This window comes from Anser brachyrhynchus (assembly GCF_964034855.1).
Source record: "Anser brachyrhynchus genome assembly, contig: SCAFFOLD_597, whole genome shotgun sequence".
Lineage (NCBI taxonomy): Eukaryota > Metazoa > Chordata > Aves > Anseriformes > Anatidae > Anser > Anser brachyrhynchus.
The window spans coordinates 10,001-27,198 of NW_027664077.1; the positions used below are offsets into that span (position 1 = coordinate 10,001).

A 17,198-nucleotide genomic window follows, 5' to 3' on the forward strand; every position below is an offset into this window, starting at 1 on the left:
CTAATATTAGGCCTAACCCCTAACCCTACGAAGCACGCACCTAACCCTAACCCCCACCCCAAAAAACTCTAGAAACCCTAACCCTAAAAACCCTTTCAGCCCTAACCCAATAAAATTTACCACACTAAAGCCCTGAAGACCTACGCCTAAAAGCCCTAACCCTAAAAATTAAGACCCTCTAAACCCTAACCCAAAAAATTAAGACTCTCAAGGCCCTAACCCTGGAGCCCCTAACCTTAAAAACAAACAAAAATTGAGACCTTAAACCCCTAACCCTAAATACCTTACCATAAATAAAACCCTATGACCCTAACCCCTAAAAACCCTATCTACACTAAAACCCCAAAAAACTTTAAAACCTTAACACACTAACCCCCAGACCCTAACCCTTTAACTCCAACCCTAACAACCTTAAAATCCTAACCCTAAACCCTGGAAACCCTAACCCTGAAACCCAACCCTAGTGCCTTAGCCCTGAAACCTTAAAACCCGAACACCTTGGTAAAAACACTCTGTAACTAATAACATAGGCTCAGGCAAGGATCTCAGTGAGGTAGCATTTTTATTCACGAGTGCAATGGCAGGTGTCCCACAAGCCACGTACTAGTTCCATAACACAGTTTATATAAATTTTTTTTTTCCTCTCGGTGACCAGGACCCTCCCCATTTTCCCAATTGACCGGGTAATCCAGGTTCACAATCTATCTGGTTCTTCACAGAAAATACACAGCTGCTGGCCTGTTACAAGTCAATTTTCTTTTTTTCTTGATTGTTTTCCTCTTTGAGGTGGTAATGTTTCTTACACCGTGATTTCCACCCAATTGCTCTAAGGATTCTGGTTGTCTGCATTTTACAAGGTTGTCTGGTAAGCTTTCTTATCACTGCAAGCATATCTCAATACCACCTTCCTTCCCTCTAAACGATGTAACTTTGTGCAAAAACATTTTTATTCCCACGACCTTGATCCCCTTACCCTAAAATCCTTATTCCCTTTAACCCTAACAACTCTAACCACAACCCTAACCCTTCATATCAACCCCCCGACGCTAATGACACTGACTAATGATCCAAACCCCAAACTGCCCCTAACCCCAGGCAACTGACAAAGAAACTGACACATAGCTGAAAACTACAAAAAAGGCAAAACCCTGGATACACACCCCCAAATCACAAACACGTGACCAAAATGCTACAGAAAAGCCCCAGACGCAGGCCCCAAGCTCTACAGCTAGGCCCCAGAAGCTCAAGACACATCCCAAAGCCAAAATGCAAGCCCCAAACGCTACAGAAAAGCCCCCAAACACCAGACGCAGGCTGCAGAAGTCTACAAGCAGGCCCCAACCACACCCGGATGCAGACCCTAACTGTCCACAAGCAGCTCCCAACCCCCCCCCCCCCCATGAACTGGACCCCACCCCACCCAGATGCAGGCCCCAGCCCCAGCCCCCACGCCCCAGACTCTGGCCCCAAAGGTGTACAACCAGCTCCCAAATGCCCCCCTCAAAGGGAGGCTCCAAAGCCCACCAGAAGACCCTAGAGTGTACAAGCAGCTCCCAACCCCCCAGACGCAGGCCCCACCAAAGGTGTACAAGCAGGCCCCTACAGTATACAAGCAGCTCACAACCACCCCCCCAGAGGCAGGCCCCAACCCCCTCCAGATGCAAGCCCCAAAGGTGTACAAGCAGCTCCCAACCCCCACAGATACAGATCCCTACATTGTAGGAGCAGCTTCCAACCCCCCCAGATGCAGGCCCTGACCCCCCCCAGCCACAGTCCCCAAAGGTGTACAAGCAACTCCCAACCCCCCCCCCAGATGCAAGCCCCAAAGGTGTACAAGCAGCTCCACACCCCCCCAAGACACTGGCCCCAAAAGCCTAAATATATGCCAAGAAAGTATTAAAGCAAGTGCCAAATGCTACAGACAGGCCCAAAAGCACAGGCCCCAGATGCTCGAGGCCGAGATGTAACTTGGCTTTCTGAATTACTGGAAAGCGGCTTTCATTCTCAGCGAGGTGTGCGCAGGCTAGACAGGATGGGGCTTCAGGCACCTCTTCACCTGTGGAAACACACTGCCATCAGGCACTGCCATGCCAGACAAGCTTTTTCTGTTAAAACACCCTTCTCAGATGCCCTGTGGCATTCTAGTGACCTGCTTAGCTCCAATTCTAAAGACTAACGTCACAGCCCACCTTGCCTGTGGCACCTGATGAACAGAAGAGAAAGGAACCATACCGTTTGGAAACCGTCACTGCACGTGCTGCTCCTTGATGCTCTGTAACCTCTTCTCAAATCCTCAGCCACTTCTGTGGAGAGCCTGCCATGACACCTGAAAAGCAAAATGGATACCCTTCGCAGTCACCTTGCGCAACTTGGCCATTCCGCTCCAACCCCACTCACGACCAGCCTGCCCTTCTCATGCTGCTCTTCAGAGTGCAGCTTGGCCCCTCTGAGTCTGTGCAAGGCACCTGTGAAAGAAAAAGAAAAGCATAGGCCGCGGCAGCATCCAAAGCCACAGCACAGCTAGGACAGGTACTCTCACCTGCTCCCTTACTCTGCCAACTCACCTGCCCTCGAGGCAGATGCTTCCATCTGCTCTCTTAAGCCAGCTACAACACTTCTGGAATATAAACAGGACTTTAACTGTATTTTGTGTAGTTAAGTAACTGCAGTGACAACCGCACCCCTAAAATAACAGCTACATCTGTTCATCGCTCACCTTGCCAAAACCAGCTCTGGTCGTGAAGTCCCAGGTTGTACGCTGTGTTTCAGCTTTAACAAATGAAAACAGTCAGAAGATAATCATTCAGATGCCAGCATTAGCACCCATCCCTCAACAACACAAGGGACCCCATGTCTAATTTTATCATTTCAAATCAGCAGCCCCCTTGCCTCAGCACTCTCATCTGCTGCCTTACCTCTACCCACTTACCTACCCCGATGCTTCCACCTACCCTCTTAAGGCAGCTGGAACACCCCTAAAACAGAAAAGAGGGGACACTTAGAGTGACAGTGAGAACCGCAACCCAACTATAACTGCTCCATCTGTTCATCGCTCACCTTGCCAGAGGCAGCTCTGGGTGTTACGTCCCAGGTTGTACGCTGTGTTTCAGCTTTAACAAATGAAAACAGTCAGAAGGTAATCATTCACCTGCCAGCATTAGCACCCATTCCTCAACAACACAAGGGACCCCACATTCAATGTTGTTGTTTCAGAACAGCAGACAACTTGCCTCGGCACCTCAGAAGTAGACCAAGCCAGTCACTGAGCTACTGAACGAGAGCTTGACAGCTCCAGAAGGAGCTCTTTCCTGTGACCGGTTCCTCCTACTGTTTACCTAGGACTGGAGGAAAAAAAAAACACTCCACATCTGCGAGCTTTCAAGATTCAATGACAGACCTCTCCTCTAGCACTATTCAAGCACTATGCAAACAGCCGCTCGCAAGCAGCTCAGGTCTCCCCCTCCACATTTGCCAAACACCATGGAGATGACTCTGTGCCAGCTGCCCTTCAGTACGTGCCCAGAGGCAGACCGGATGTCTTTGCAAAAACAGTATGGACAATGTATTAGTACACCAATGGACCGCCACCTTAGCTACCATCACTAACTGCCAGGCAGGACAGCTCCAGGCCAAACACACACACACACGCAGGCACGCTACAAACATTACAAACAAAACACAGAACACAAGGCACAAAAAAAGGACTCGCAGAGGGAAGCCCTACAGCGACAGCTAGTCAGAACAGGTGCTCTGCAGAAGACCCAACGAGAGACTCAAATGTCACTACATGCGACTGGAAGCAACTGCCAGAACTGGGATGATGGAGGCACAAAAAGCCTGCCTTCAAGGCAAGAGACCAGAAGGATGGGGAGTACAAACCCCAGAAGAAATCTCTTAGGAAATGAATTCCCAAGAAAGTGCTCCTGATGAAGCCCATATGACTTCTGCAAGAGCGAGGATGGAAACATACGCAATCAGAAACCGAATATGATGCACAAGAATTGAAACAGATCTGCACTTTAAGCTGCAACTGCAGGACAAGAAGTGCTCGGATCAGACCCATGGTGACGAAACAAGCATTTAGGACCTTTGGCACAGCTACCAAGTTGCCTGTCTAGACGGTCCAGTGCAAAAAGCAAGGAGCTTTTTGCACAACCCCACCCAAGACACAGACAGGGCATTTCAGGTCAAACTTAGCTTTCGGGACTGCTGGAAAGCAGGCTTTATCCTCAAGGCATACGCAGGCTAGATGCGATGGGGCTCCAGGCACCTCTTCACCTGTGGAAACACACTGCCATCAGACACCGCCACGCCAGACAAACTTTTCCTGTTAAAACACCCTTCTCAGATGCCCTGCGGCATTCAAGTGACCCGCTTTGCTCCAATTCTACAGACTGATGTCACAGCCCACCTTGCCTGTGGCACCTGATAAACAGCAGAGAAAGCAACCGCAGCGCTTGGAAACCATCCCTGCACGTGCTGCTCCTTGTCACTCTCCGGCCTCATCTCAAATCCTCAGCCACTTCTGTGTAGAGCCTGCCATGACACCTGAAAAGCAAGATGGATACCCTTCGCAGTCACCTTGCGCAACTTGGCCATTCTGCTCCAACCCCACTCACGACCAGCCTGCCCTTCTCATGCTGCTCTTCAGAGTGCAGCTTGGCCCCTCTGAGTCTGTGCAAGGCACCTGCGAAAGAAAAAGAAAAGCATAGGCCGTGGCAGCATCCAAAGCCGCAGCACAGCTAGGACAGGTACTCTCACCTGCTCCCTTACTCTGCCAACTCACCTGCCCTCAAGGCAGATGCTTCCATCTGCTCTCTTAAGCCAGCTACAACACCTCTGGAATATAAACAGGACTTTAACTGTATTTTGTGTAGTTAAGTAACTGCAGTGACAACCGCACCCCTAAAATAACAGCTACATCTGTTCATCGCTCACCTTGCCAAAACCAGCTCTGGTCGTGAAGTCCCAGGTTGTACGCTGTGTTTCAGCTTTAACAAATGAAAACAGTCAGAAGATAATCATTCAGATGCCAGCATTAGCACCCATCCCTCAACAACACAAGGGACCCCATGTCTAATTTTATCATTTCAAATCAGCAGCCCCCTTGCCCCAGCACCTGGAAAGTAGATCAAGCCAGTCACCGAGTTGCCTACCGAGTCCTTGACAGTTCCAAAAGGAGCTCTTTCCTGTGACCAGTTCCTCCTAAGGTTTACCCCTCCTACTGCGGAGGGGAACAAAATACAAACAAAAAATCAAAACCCCATATCTGCGAGCTTTCAAGATTCAATGACAGACCTCTCCTCTAGCACTATTCAAGCACTATGCAAACAGCCGCTCGCAAGCAGCTCAAGTCTCCCCCTCCACATTTGCCAAACACCATGGAGATGACTCTGTGCCAGCTGCCCTTCAGTACGTGCCCAGAGGCAGACCGGATGTCTTTGCCAAAACAGTACGGACAATGTATTAGTACACCGCCACGTTAGCTACCATCACTAACTGCCAGGCAGGACAGCTCCAGGCCAAACACACACACACACACACACACACACACACACACGCAGGCACGCTACAAACATTACAAACAAAACACAGAACACAAGGCACAAAAAAAGGACTCGCAGAGGGAAGCCCTACAGCGACAGCTAGTCAGAACAGGTGCTCTGCAGAAGACCCAACGAGAGACTCAAATGTCACTACATGCGACTGGAAGCAACTGCCAGAACTGGGATGATGGAGGCATAAAAAGCCTGCCTTCAAGGCAAGAGACCAGAAGGATGGGGAGTACAAACCCCAGAAGAAAAATGCTTCGGAAATGAACTCCCAAGACAGAGCTCCTGATGAAGCCCACATGACTTCCGCAACAGCGAGGATGGAAACAGATGCCATCTGAAACAGAATATGATGCACAAGACCTGAAACATCTGCGCTTTAAGCTGCGACTGCAAGTCAAGAAGTGCTCAGATCAGCCCTACGATGATGAAACAAGCATTTAGGACCTTTGGTGTGGCTAACAAGTTGCCCATCTAATCTGTCCAGTGGAAAAAGGCAATGAGGATATCAAGACCTGAGGAGCGCATAACATATGATGATCACATCAAGAAACATTTGATACAAAAAAATTACACGCACAGAAGAAATGATCTCTTTAGGCTCCCACTGCAAGACAAGAAATGCTCAGCTTCCGATTGAGCATCAGCATTATTCCAGTGAGGTCAAGTGTTCAACACCCTCAGGACGGCTTCCCCAGGGCCTGCCAAGCACCAGGAGCAACAGCACAGCACAGACAACACAGAACACAGACACCAAGCTGGAACTGCCCTGCCTGGCACGTGCTCAAGCCGTACCTGACAGAATCTCACGCCCCCATACACTGTCTGACTGTGATCAATCCTAAAAGGCCCCATCCACAGCAATGACTTAAAAGCACAGACCCTCGGCCTATGTGTGCATTCAAAACCCGAAAGCAAACACAGCACTTGCACCCGAACTTAGCTTGGGAATGACGGGAGGCAGGTTCCATCCTCATCAAGGAACACGAAGGCTAGCCAGGACATTGCTTCCGGCACAAGGCTCCTCTTCACCTGCAGAAATAAAGTGCCATCAGGCACTGGCACACCAGCCAAACTTCTTCTAGTGAAACACCCACCTCAAAAACAAAACAGTAGTCCACTGACCTGCTCTGCTACTGAAGTCAGATAGACCAACTCGAGACAACTGCCCGCCTTCCCCGGCCAACCACCCTCAAACACACAGTATTTGCCCCTGGACTTAATTCTCAGGGGTCACAATCCACCCTCAAGGTGGACCACAGAGGCCAACTAGGATGTTCCCAGTATCTTCTTCATCTCCGGAAAAGAGGAGTCACCCAGAGGTGGGACCAATAGACTACCAAATCAAAAACAATGCCCTTTTCCCACCTTTTCTCCACTCACCTTCCCGATCCAGGCTTAGCACTTCCATTTACTGTACTGAGCCAAGGTCACATAGCTTAGACCAAGGAGAAAGAACAAACAAAAATGACAATCCACAAAACAGTCTATACCCACTCCTCTTCTTTCCTCCCCTACCCCAACAGCCAAGAAGCCCCAGACCCACGTTCACCAACCCAGTACCACCGCTTCGCTCACCTAACATCCCAAGGAGATGCATCACGCTCCCAGCTCCTCTTGTGCTCCGAGCATCTCCAGCATTTCAGGAACTGGAACCGCTGACGCCTGGCGCGCCTCAGGAACGTGGCAGGAAATGTACTCTGCTGTCGCAAGGTGCTTCCAAAGCCTGCGTAACAGGCAAAGCAGACTAACACAATCCACTGACCAACTCAGGGCCCACACTGCCGTCCACTCACCCTCGTGCCTCCTTCAAGTGTCTGTGCCCATGCCCTGGGCTACAAGAAACAAAAAGAGAAGGTCATATCCGTGATGGACACGCAAACAGTACAGCTCCTTGCAGAGGACTCAAACACAGAGACGAGAGCCAGAAAAAAAAACACCCTCAGGTCCACAAATACCAAAAGGCCATGAATGCACAGCAGCCCCAACAGGGGTAATCACAGACTTATCCTTTATAGATGAGAATGGTGACCCTGCTCAGTCTCTCCGTAATACTGCACTTATGCGGTCAAGCCCCTTCTGATGCGTACTGAAGCTCCTTGTGAAGCCTCTGGACAGTTATGCAAATGACTTGATATACCTAGAGATTAAAAGATAACTCAAAAAAAAGGAACCGCACCCCACCATTTCCCAAAAACAAGTTAGCCAGCAACACCTCCTAAGCACACCTCTATTACGTGAATTCCAAGCACTTAAAAACTAGAAGGCTGCAACGTCTAAAGACTCTACAGCCACACAAACCACAGGCAAAAGCTCCAAAAATAAAACAAACTGTCCCTAACCCTGAAAAAGACTACCCCTTACACGCCTACTGCTGCTCTTTTCAGATGCATGCTTACACAGGGAGCTTCGATGATACTTATCTCCTAAACCCTGCTCCATCACCTTGCCACCAAGGTTATAACTTTCATAATATCTGTCTTAATTCTGCAGAAATCATAAGGGACCCAGAACCACAAAGCAAACACACAAAGTAACACTGCCATCCTATCCGTAAACATGCTATAACAATTACTCACCTGAAGAAGAGCTGCATGCAATACAGGCACCTATTACTAGATTGGTTTACTCTAACAGATCCTACTAGTTGTTACCTCACAAAGATGGGTGTACCGGTCTCTACTTGGAAACGCATCAGTCCATAGACTCTTAACCACCTAAAGAAACCTGCAACTCACTGAAGGAGAAACAAAGCACTTACCCCAAAGTGCAGCCCAGGCAGAATGAGCTCTCTGATGGGATGCCTGTGACTCAATGACCACTAGGCCCTCCCTGGAACCCAAAGCCAATCACCTGGGAAAGGGGAGGGGCAAAACACAAGAAAGTAGAAAGAGGAGAAGCAGCAGCTGTGGTTTATTTTTTTTTTTTGCTTCAGCTTTGAATATTGAAAGCTTTTCTCCTCTACAACTCCTGCCTCAGGAACCAAACAGCATTCCAGGGACCTGCTTTGCTCCTATTCCAAAGACTATCACAGCCCGCCTTGCCTGTGGCACCTGATAAGCAGAAGAGAAAGCAACCACAGCAGCAAAAGCCACAGCACCCTTAGGACAGTTACTCTCATCCCCTCCTTTACCTCAGCCGCTTACCTACCCCACATGGCAGATGCTTCCACCCGTTCTCTGAAGCCACCTAGAGCACCTCTAAAAGAGAAACTGGAATTTTACTCTATTTGATATAGTTAAAAAAACTGCAGCGACAACTGCACCCCAAAAATAACACCTACCTCTGTTCATCACTCACCAGAGTCACTCCAGAGGTAGCTCGGGTCGGGACGTCCTGTACTGCACACCGCGTTTCAGCCTGAACAAAGGAAAACACAGTCAGACGATAAACATTCAGCTGACAGCATTAGCACCCATCCCTCAACAACAGAAGGGACCCCATATTTAATGTTTTCGTTTCAAAACAGCAGTCCACTTGCCTCTGTACCTGCAAGTTAGATCCAAGCTCGAAAGGAACGGCCACCATCACCCATGCCACCTGGGAACACAGAAGGACAAAATGACCGCTGTGCTTGCAAGCCTCCACCTGCCACATTGCTCCTCTATTCCAAACAGCCTCACCTCAGACCCTCAGAGGGAAACACCCAAACGTCTTCCCTTCGCTTCAGATCAGGGATCACCAGGCTGATAAAACTCTCACCTTCCCTCATTGTTCTGTGACACGGGCATTTCCCTGTCCAAGACTTCATGAAGCCCCTGCAGAGAGAAGAGAAAAGCACACCCTGAGGCACCTCACAGCCACAGCGTACCTGCTGCAATACCTCTCTCTTCCCAGCTCCTTTACTTCAGCTGCTCACCAGCTCGAACTGAGATTCTTCGCTCACAGCGCCGCGGCAAACTCTGCCCGGGCCACACAACACACACTGCACAAGCTACGTTGTTTAAGACACACGAGCTGGAACGTTCCTGCCCAACAATCAGTGGCATCGCACAGGAAGGATGCCGCACGCTCCTAGAAACCAAACCTACCAGTCCTGAACAGCTCCCCTGCCAGACAATTCCCCACCTCCTCCTGCCAACCACGCTCAGCGCACACACTATTTGGCTCTCAAAAGAAAAAAAAAGTAATAACATACACACACAAAGAAACCAACTGAGCTCCACAAATGCCAAAAAGCCATGCACACACAGCAGCCCCAGCAGGGGTAATCACTGACTTACCCTTTACAGATGAAAAAGGTAACTCTGATACAACCCTGCTCAGCCTCTTGGTAATACTGCGCCTACGTGGTCAAGCCTCTTGCAGTGTGTAATCAGGCTCTTTTTAGTCCTCTGGAGAGTTACACAAGTGGCTTCATACGTCTAGAGATTCAAATATAACCCAAAAACACAAGTGGATCCCACCATCCCAAAAACAAGTGAGCCAGCAGCCTCTGCTAAATATCCCTCTAGTAAGTGATTTCCAAGCACTTAAAATCTAGAAATCCATAGACTCCAACCTGCCCAAAGAACCCCGCAACTGACTGAAGGAAAAACAAAGCACTTACCCCAAAGAGCAGCCCAGGCACAATGAACTCTCTAACGGCATACCTGGGGCTCATATACCATTTGGCCCCGCCCAGCACCCAAACCCAATCACCTGGGAAAGGGGAGGGGCAAAGCACAAGAAAGTAGAAAGAGAGCAGGAGCAGCAGCAACTATGTTTTTTTTTGTTTGTTTGTTTTTTCTGGCCTAGCTCAACAGCATGCAGACTGCAGACAAGAGAACTGGGGTGATTCTAGAAGCAACAATCCCCATGCTTTTCCTTCAGCTTTGAATATTGAAAGGACAATATGACCAAGCAAGTAACTGAAGTTTTTTTCAACTGCAAGCAGCTCAAACCGTTGTTTTTATACAGGAAAAAAAATCTAGGAGCATAACAGATTACACACCAGAAAAAAAGATCAATTCCATGTAATAACATCACTCGCAGCATAAATCACGTACTTGAGTAGGCTATCTGAAAACCAAAAGGCTATGCTGATGGGTCAAAACACACTACAGGACAATGGAGCCTGGCCCTCTGCTGCACCAGCTTAAATCCTATCCCTACACTCACCAAGGTGCAACCCCAACCCAAACACAGACACACCATTTCAGGCTACACGGGATGGGGCTTCAGGCACCTCTTCACCTACTGAGGAAGACTGCCATCAGGAACTGCCACGCCAGACAACCTTTTTCCTCTGCAACACCTTTCTCAGGAACCAAACAGCATTCCAGTGACCTGCTTTGCTCCTATTCTAAAGACTATCACAGCCCGTCTTGCCTGTGGCACCTGATAAGCAGAAGAGAAAGCAACCACAGCACCAAAAGCCACAGCACCCCTAGGACAGTTACTCTCAACCGCTCTTTTACTTCACCCACTCACTCAACCCCCGAGGCAGATGTTTCCATCTGCTCTCAAGCCACCTAAAGCACCTCTAAAAGGCAAAATGGATTTTTATTCTACTTTTTGTAATAACTTAACTGCAGTGACAACCACACCCCAAAAATAACTGCTACCTCTGTTCATTGCTCACCTTGCCTGAGGTAGCTCGGGTCGCAACGTCCTGTATTGCACACTGCATTTCAGCTTGAACAAAGGAAAACACGGTCAAAAGATAAACATTCAGCTGCCAGCATTACCACCCACCCTTCAACACCACAGGTGACCCTATATTTAATTTTATCATTTCAAAAGAGCAGTCCACTTGCCTCTGTACCTGGAAAGTAGATCCAAGCTCAAACGTGGCCACCTGCAAGGCCGGGGGGGGGGCATTTGGCAGCCACCTGCAAGGTGGGGGGGCACCTGGCAGCTTTGCTCTAACAGACCCTACTAGTTACCTCAAAAAGATGGGCTTACCGGTCTCAATTTGAAATGCATCAGTCCATAGGCTCTGACCCACCTAAAGAACCCTGCAACTGACTGAAGGAAAAACAAAGCCCCTACCCCCCAAAGAGCAGCCCAGGCAGAATGCCTGCCCTAATCATGTGGAAAATGGGAGGGGCCGTCTATGAGAAGAGATAAAGAGAGCAGGAGGAACAGCAGCCCTGTTTTTGGTCTGGCTTAGGTCAACAGCGTGCAGAGTGCAGCACAGGCAATCAGCCTGTTTCTCCTGAAAGATTTACCTTAGCTTCGGTGAAGGAAACTGACTGGGCTGACAACCCTCTCACCTTTTTGCACCACTCCACAACACGGGGAATTCACCTCTCCACGGCTGCACGAGGGAACTGCAGAAACAAGACAAAGCACACCCTGAGGCACCTCATAACCGCAGCCTACCTACCTACTGCAATACCTCTGCAATACTTATACCTCTCTTCCCAGCTGTTTTACCTCTGCTGCTCTCCATCTCCAAATCACATTCTTTTAACTGTCACACAGAGCGGTGGTCCTCCAGGTGCCATAGAGCAGCGCCATTATTTTTTTTCTTTTTTAATTTCAGAACAGCTTCCCTTCAAAACAGCTTTCCGCTTCCCTCTGGAAATGGACAGTAGTTCAAGCCAGTCACCGAGTTGCCAACGCAGAGCTTCACAGTTCCAGAAGGTGCTCTTTCATTCGACCGATTCCTCAGAAGTGTTACCTACCACTAGCAAAAGCAATAAACAGACTGCAAACAGGCACTGCCACATTTGACAAACTTCATGTTTTTAATTTTATCATTTCAAAACAGCAGTCCGCTTGCCTTTACATCTGAAAAGGCAGATCAAACCAATCACCAAGTTGCCGAACAAGAACTTGACAGTTCCAGAAAGTGCTGTTTCCTTTGACAGGTTCCTCCTAAGGTTTACCTACTGCTGGAAAAAAAGAAAAAAAGACTCTGTGCCAGCTGCCCTTAAGTACTCACCCAGAGCTTGAGTATTCACCCAGAGACAGACCAGATGTCTTTCCCAAAAGAGTCAGGACAATGTATTATTGCACTGTTGGACCACCATGTTAGCTACCATCACTAATTGCCAGGCAGGACAGCTCCAGGCCAAACACACACATAAAAAGGCACACTATAAACATCATGAACAAAACATGGGAAAAGAATTACTTATACTATAAGAATTACTATAACAATTACTCACCTGAAGAAGAGCTGCATGCAATAAAGGTACCTACTACTATATAGATTAATCTACTTTAAATGATCCTACTAGATGGTACCTTAAATAGACATACTTATCTCTTTCAACTTGGAAACACACCAGCCCATAGACTCTGACCCACCTAAAAAAAGGAAAAAAAAAAAAAAAAAACTGCAACTGACTGAAGGAAAAACAAAGCACTTACCCCAAAGAGCAGCTCAGGCAGAATGAGCTCTCTAATAGGACACCTGCGGCTCACAGCATTAGGCCCCACCCGGCACCCTGCCCCAATCACCTGGGAAAGAGGAGGGGCAAAGCACAGGAAGGGATAAAGAGCGCAGGAGGAGCAGCAGCTGCATTTTTTTTATTTGGCTTAGCTCAATGGTGTGTGGAGTGTTATAGAAGTAACAATTCCTGTGCTTTTGCTTCAATTCTGATCATTGAGACCACAATATGACCAAGTAGGTAACTAAAACTTTTTTTTGACTGTAATTAGTTGAAACCTTTCTTTACATAGGTAGAAATAATCTAGGAGTGTAACAGATTACAAACCACCAAAAAAGCAATTCAATGTAGTAAAATAACTCACAGGAGAAGTAACATACCTTAGTAGACTATCTAAAAACCAAAAGGCTACGCAGATGGGTCCAAAAAAGTCAACCCAATCAAGATCTGAAAAGGGTACAGACATTCTCAAAAGGAGAAAGGAAAAAATAGTGGCACAGTACAAGCTGGAAAGGATGCTGCGCAGATTTAAAAGATCTGTAAGACCTCAGGAGGGACCTGAGCAGAGCACGTAGGTCCTTGGAAAGGGGGGGGGGGGCGGGTAGGCAGGGACTAGGAATACTAAGTTGAGGAGAAAATGAGCGTTGTGAGCCTGAAGGGTGTACAAGCATCATAAAGAGGGCTCCTGAGAGGACGGGGAAACAAAGCAGTATCACGTTTCCAGCAGCAGGTGGCAGCATAGGGCGACGCACAACTACTGCGCATGCACGCCGGCCCCCCGCCGGAGGTACTGCTTTTTCACCAGCCGACTCCGTGCATGCGTGGAACCAGGCACGGCTTCTCATAATGTTTTCTTGTTAACAGAAGCAGTGGGATCCACGCAGAAAACCACACGGAAACAGCAAAAAGAGGTACCCCGGTCCACTGGGGGGGAGGAAACAACTGCCCTTCCTACCTGGCTCCGTGTTGCTCCCGGCTTGGAAGCCGAGTGGCAACGTGGAACTACATTTCCCAGCATACCGCAGAAGCCAAAGTGGCCGACAGGAAGCTCGGAGCCCAAAGACCACAACTCCCGGCATGCTGCGGGGCACGAAGCCTGGCAGTTGCTACAGCGCATGCGCATCTCCTCCGTCTGCAGTACCTCCCTTTCGCCAGCAGGTGGGAGCAGAGAGCCACGCGTCACTGCAGCGCCTCTTCGCCTACAGCACCGCTCGCTGTTCGGCCACCAGGTGACACCAGGCGCCGCCGCGCCACCCTGCTCCATGCATGGGCGGAAACAGAACGGCAGGCACGGCTTTCCAGGCCGTCTGCTCGTTCAGGGAAGCGGCGGGAGCCGCGTGGACCACACAAGAACGGCAAGAAAAAGCACCCCGCTCCACGGGCACGGAGGAAGTAACTGCCCATCCTAAATGGCCCTGTGCTGAGCGGCAACGTGAAACTACAGTTCGCAGCATGCTCTGGAAACCAATGTGGCCAATCAAAAGCCCGGAGCTCAAAGACCACAACTCCCAGCATGCTGTGGGGCAAGACGCTCCCAGCCACCTGACCCAGCTGACACCCCGCTCCAGAGTCAAATCCGTGCTTTGTGATCCGCCGCCTACTACCCCAGACACGGGTCCCGCAGGACCCAGCCGCCCCAACACCCTTCCCTCCCCTCTGCCACGGACGCCCAGGCCCTCCCTCACCTGCTGCTCCGCAGCAGCCACAGCCCAGGTCACGCTCGCCAATCACTCCCTCCGCACAGACCAGCCCCAGCACACCTGCCCCAGGGAGCAAGACAGCACAGGCCTACCCCCACCATTGCTGCCCTTGCCCCCCCCCCCCGCCTGCAGCCTCCCCAGCAGGGTGGTCCCCACACCCAGGTCACTTGTCTGTGTCCATTGGCTCCCCCATGGACAATAAACACGGGGCCAACACCCCAGCCCCTGCCCCCTCCACACCCAGGAACCTGCACCCAGCAGCACGGCCACAGCCACTTACAGTGTCCACAAACACAGAGGGCAGCACAAGCCAGAAAGCAAACTTTATTAAACTCTTACGCAGGACTCCTGGGAGGGAGACTGCGGCAGAACTCCCTGCCCAGACATTCTCCCCTTCCCCTGGGGGGCTGCGGGGCTCAGGCATCCAGCAGGTCCATCCATCCGTCTCAGCATCCATGCCCTGGGGAACAGCTGCCTCCTGCAGAAATGGGCTGTGAGGCACAGGAGGAGGAAGAAAAAGGAAAAGGGCACAAGTGGGATACAAGCAGCAAGAGAGGAACTAGGCGGACAGACAGACAGCAGGGCAGAGGGACAGAAGAACCACCCGGGGGGCAGGGAGCAGGACAGGGGTGATCGACAGGGTTGGACAGACAGTCCAACAGAGGCACAATTGCGACGGCCAGGATGACAGAGTAATAGCAATTTTACTGACATCAGACAGCATTAGTTTGGGATGAAATCAGAGTTTTGGTTTTTGGATCAGAGATGACTCTGTTGAACAGTCTCTGCCTTTCCAGTATTTGAAAGGAAAAGGCATGAGGATAAGCACACAAGTATGAAGTGATTATTACCAACAGAGATGCTGGAAGTAGGCTTCTCAATATCGCTTTTGGTACTCGTGGAGTAATTGCCTTAAGTAACTAGGCAAATTAAACTAATATTCACATTTTAAAGAAAATGTACAGCATTGAAAAAGCTTTCAGGGTGGAGGGTAGCTGCACTACCTAAGCGTTCCCTAGGCCTCCAACTTTACATGCTATTGCACTAGGGGAACTTGGTGTGCTGACTCTAAGGAACAGTACAGAGCACAGAGCAGAGTGGAGACACCACAGATAGGCTCTGTGATGAGACGGGGACCTGATGCTCTTATGCACACCAAGACTGATAAGCTGCATGTTTACCATCCTTGTGAGAAAAATCTCAAATAATTTTCTTCAGACAGGATCTTCTGTGAAGCTATTTTATTCATGATTGCAATGGCGGGCGTCCTGTCAGTCAGGAACGCATTTTAGTAAACAAATCATAACCTTTTATTCCCTATTACCCGACGCCTGATCACCTCCCCTGTTTCCTCATTGGCTAAGTACTACAGGTTCACAAGCTACTCGATGCTCCTCTATACCATGTATGTACAATTTCTGTTTTTTCGCCCTTTGATTTCTCCTTTCTTATGTTTTGAGAACTTGTGATCTTTGTTTTACTGTTCTCACACTGCTCATCTTGTTTTTCTCAAGCTTCTACCTTATTTTGGAACAGTGAGGCCTTCTACTGTCCACTTATCTACAGGTGACCCATTCGGTGATAAACTGGAGCTGAATGATACAGCGGTGCACTAAGGGTTAAGAAGAAGGTTACTCACGGGCATAGAGTGGTAACCAGGCTAGAATAAGAGAAAGTGGGAACCAGTAAGAAGTTGCTAGGCTCGGACGGGCCTATAGAGGGCTATGCATGATCAAAAGGAATGCACTAATCAGAAGTCTGTAACTACGCACGCTAGCTGCGTGCAGTGCATGTAGCTGGCTCAGAAAGCTATATAATATCTGGCATCGGAACAATAAAGGGTCTCCATTTCTTGACTATCTTGGAGTCTGTGTCCTCATTCCCTTCACTTATCTACTTAGCATTTCTCCTTATTATGACTACACAATTACCTTGGAATACAGAAAAGTAATTCTCTACTGCAAAAACACAACTTTGTTTCTCACACCCTGAGCCAACCACCTGTCATGGTTTTGACAGAACGTTGTACTCTAGTGAACTTTTGCTCATTATATCATCACTATAATACCAAAACACACCTCCATCCCAAAAGCTCCATGCCTCCAAGCTGCGACCACCCCTCACTGAGCACACGCTCTGAATTTCTCAGACCCCTATACCTTTAAACGAAAGCAAGAAAATTTTACAAATCATAACCAAGATATGCCTGACTAGAGTCACTCAAGCTCCACCTAAAAGGGACAGAAAATAATCACAGAATCATAGAATATCCCGAATTGGAAGGGATACACAAGGATCATCGAGCCCAACTCCCGGCATGGCACAGGTCAACCCAAAAATTCAGACCATATGACTAAGTGCACAGTCCAAACGCTTCTTAAACTCCAACATACTTGGTGAAGCGACTACCGCCCTGGGGAGACTGTTCCAGTGCTCAACAACCCTCTCAGTGAAGAACCTCTTTCTGATGTCTAGCCTGAACCTCTCCTGCCGCAGGTTGACACCATTCCCACAGGTCCTATCACTGGTCACTAAAGAGAACAGATTGGTGGATAATGTAAATTGGCTTAAGTGAAAGGGGATGTTAGGGAAGATACCATCACAAAAGGATACCTTTCTGACTT

The 17,198-nt window shown here is 49.0% G+C and overlaps 1 protein-coding gene and 1 long non-coding RNA gene across 2 annotated transcripts; one reads left to right on the forward strand and one right to left on the reverse strand.

The window, feature by feature from the left end:
- Positions 1 to 545: 545 nt before the first annotated feature.
- On the reverse strand, positions 546 to 9,182 carry LOC308186354 (uncharacterized protein). Its single transcript, XM_080608503.1, has 21 exons — positions 9,176 to 9,182; positions 9,042 to 9,092; positions 8,853 to 8,912; positions 8,703 to 8,752; positions 7,349 to 7,387; positions 7,131 to 7,299; positions 6,936 to 6,990; positions 5,157 to 6,584; positions 4,939 to 4,991; positions 4,787 to 4,839; positions 4,631 to 4,687; positions 4,412 to 4,548; positions 3,231 to 4,278; positions 3,058 to 3,110; positions 2,952 to 2,975; positions 2,717 to 2,769; positions 2,565 to 2,617; positions 2,409 to 2,465; positions 2,233 to 2,326; positions 1,986 to 2,056; positions 546 to 843 (listed from the first exon to the last, which is right to left on the reverse strand). Exons 2-6 carry the CDS (start codon positions 9,078 to 9,080, stop codon positions 7,152 to 7,154), a joined length of 336 nt encoding a protein of 111 aa, XP_080464629.1. The 5' UTR covers positions 9,081 to 9,092; positions 9,176 to 9,182; the 3' UTR covers positions 546 to 843; positions 1,986 to 2,056; positions 2,233 to 2,326; positions 2,409 to 2,465; positions 2,565 to 2,617; positions 2,717 to 2,769; positions 2,952 to 2,975; positions 3,058 to 3,110; positions 3,231 to 4,278; positions 4,412 to 4,548; positions 4,631 to 4,687; positions 4,787 to 4,839; positions 4,939 to 4,991; positions 5,157 to 6,584; positions 6,936 to 6,990; positions 7,131 to 7,151.
- A 3,788-nt stretch (positions 9,183 to 12,970) lies between these two features.
- Positions 12,971 to 16,720, forward strand: LOC308186355. Its single transcript, XR_013944026.1, has 2 exons — positions 12,971 to 13,110; positions 13,739 to 16,720. It is a non-coding gene; the product is annotated as an uncharacterized lncRNA (long non-coding RNA).
- The last annotated feature ends 478 nt before the right edge of the window (positions 16,721 to 17,198 follow it).

What these genes read in the sequence shown, in the direction of transcription:
- LOC308186354 (XM_080608503.1), bottom strand. Translation starts at nt 9,080, where the DNA reads ATGGTGGCCGTTCCTTTCGAGCTTGGATCTAACTTGCAG. An exon ending in CTACCTCTGGAGTGACTCTG is followed by an intron (nt 8,753 to 8,852) that starts GTGAGTGATGAA and finishes TTTCTCTTTTAG; the next exon opens with AGGTGCTCTAGGTGGCTTCA. An exon ending in CACTTGAAGGAGGCACGAGG is followed by an intron (nt 7,300 to 7,348) that starts GTGAGTGGACGG and finishes GGATTGTGTTAG; the next exon opens with TCTGCTTTGCCTGTTACGCA.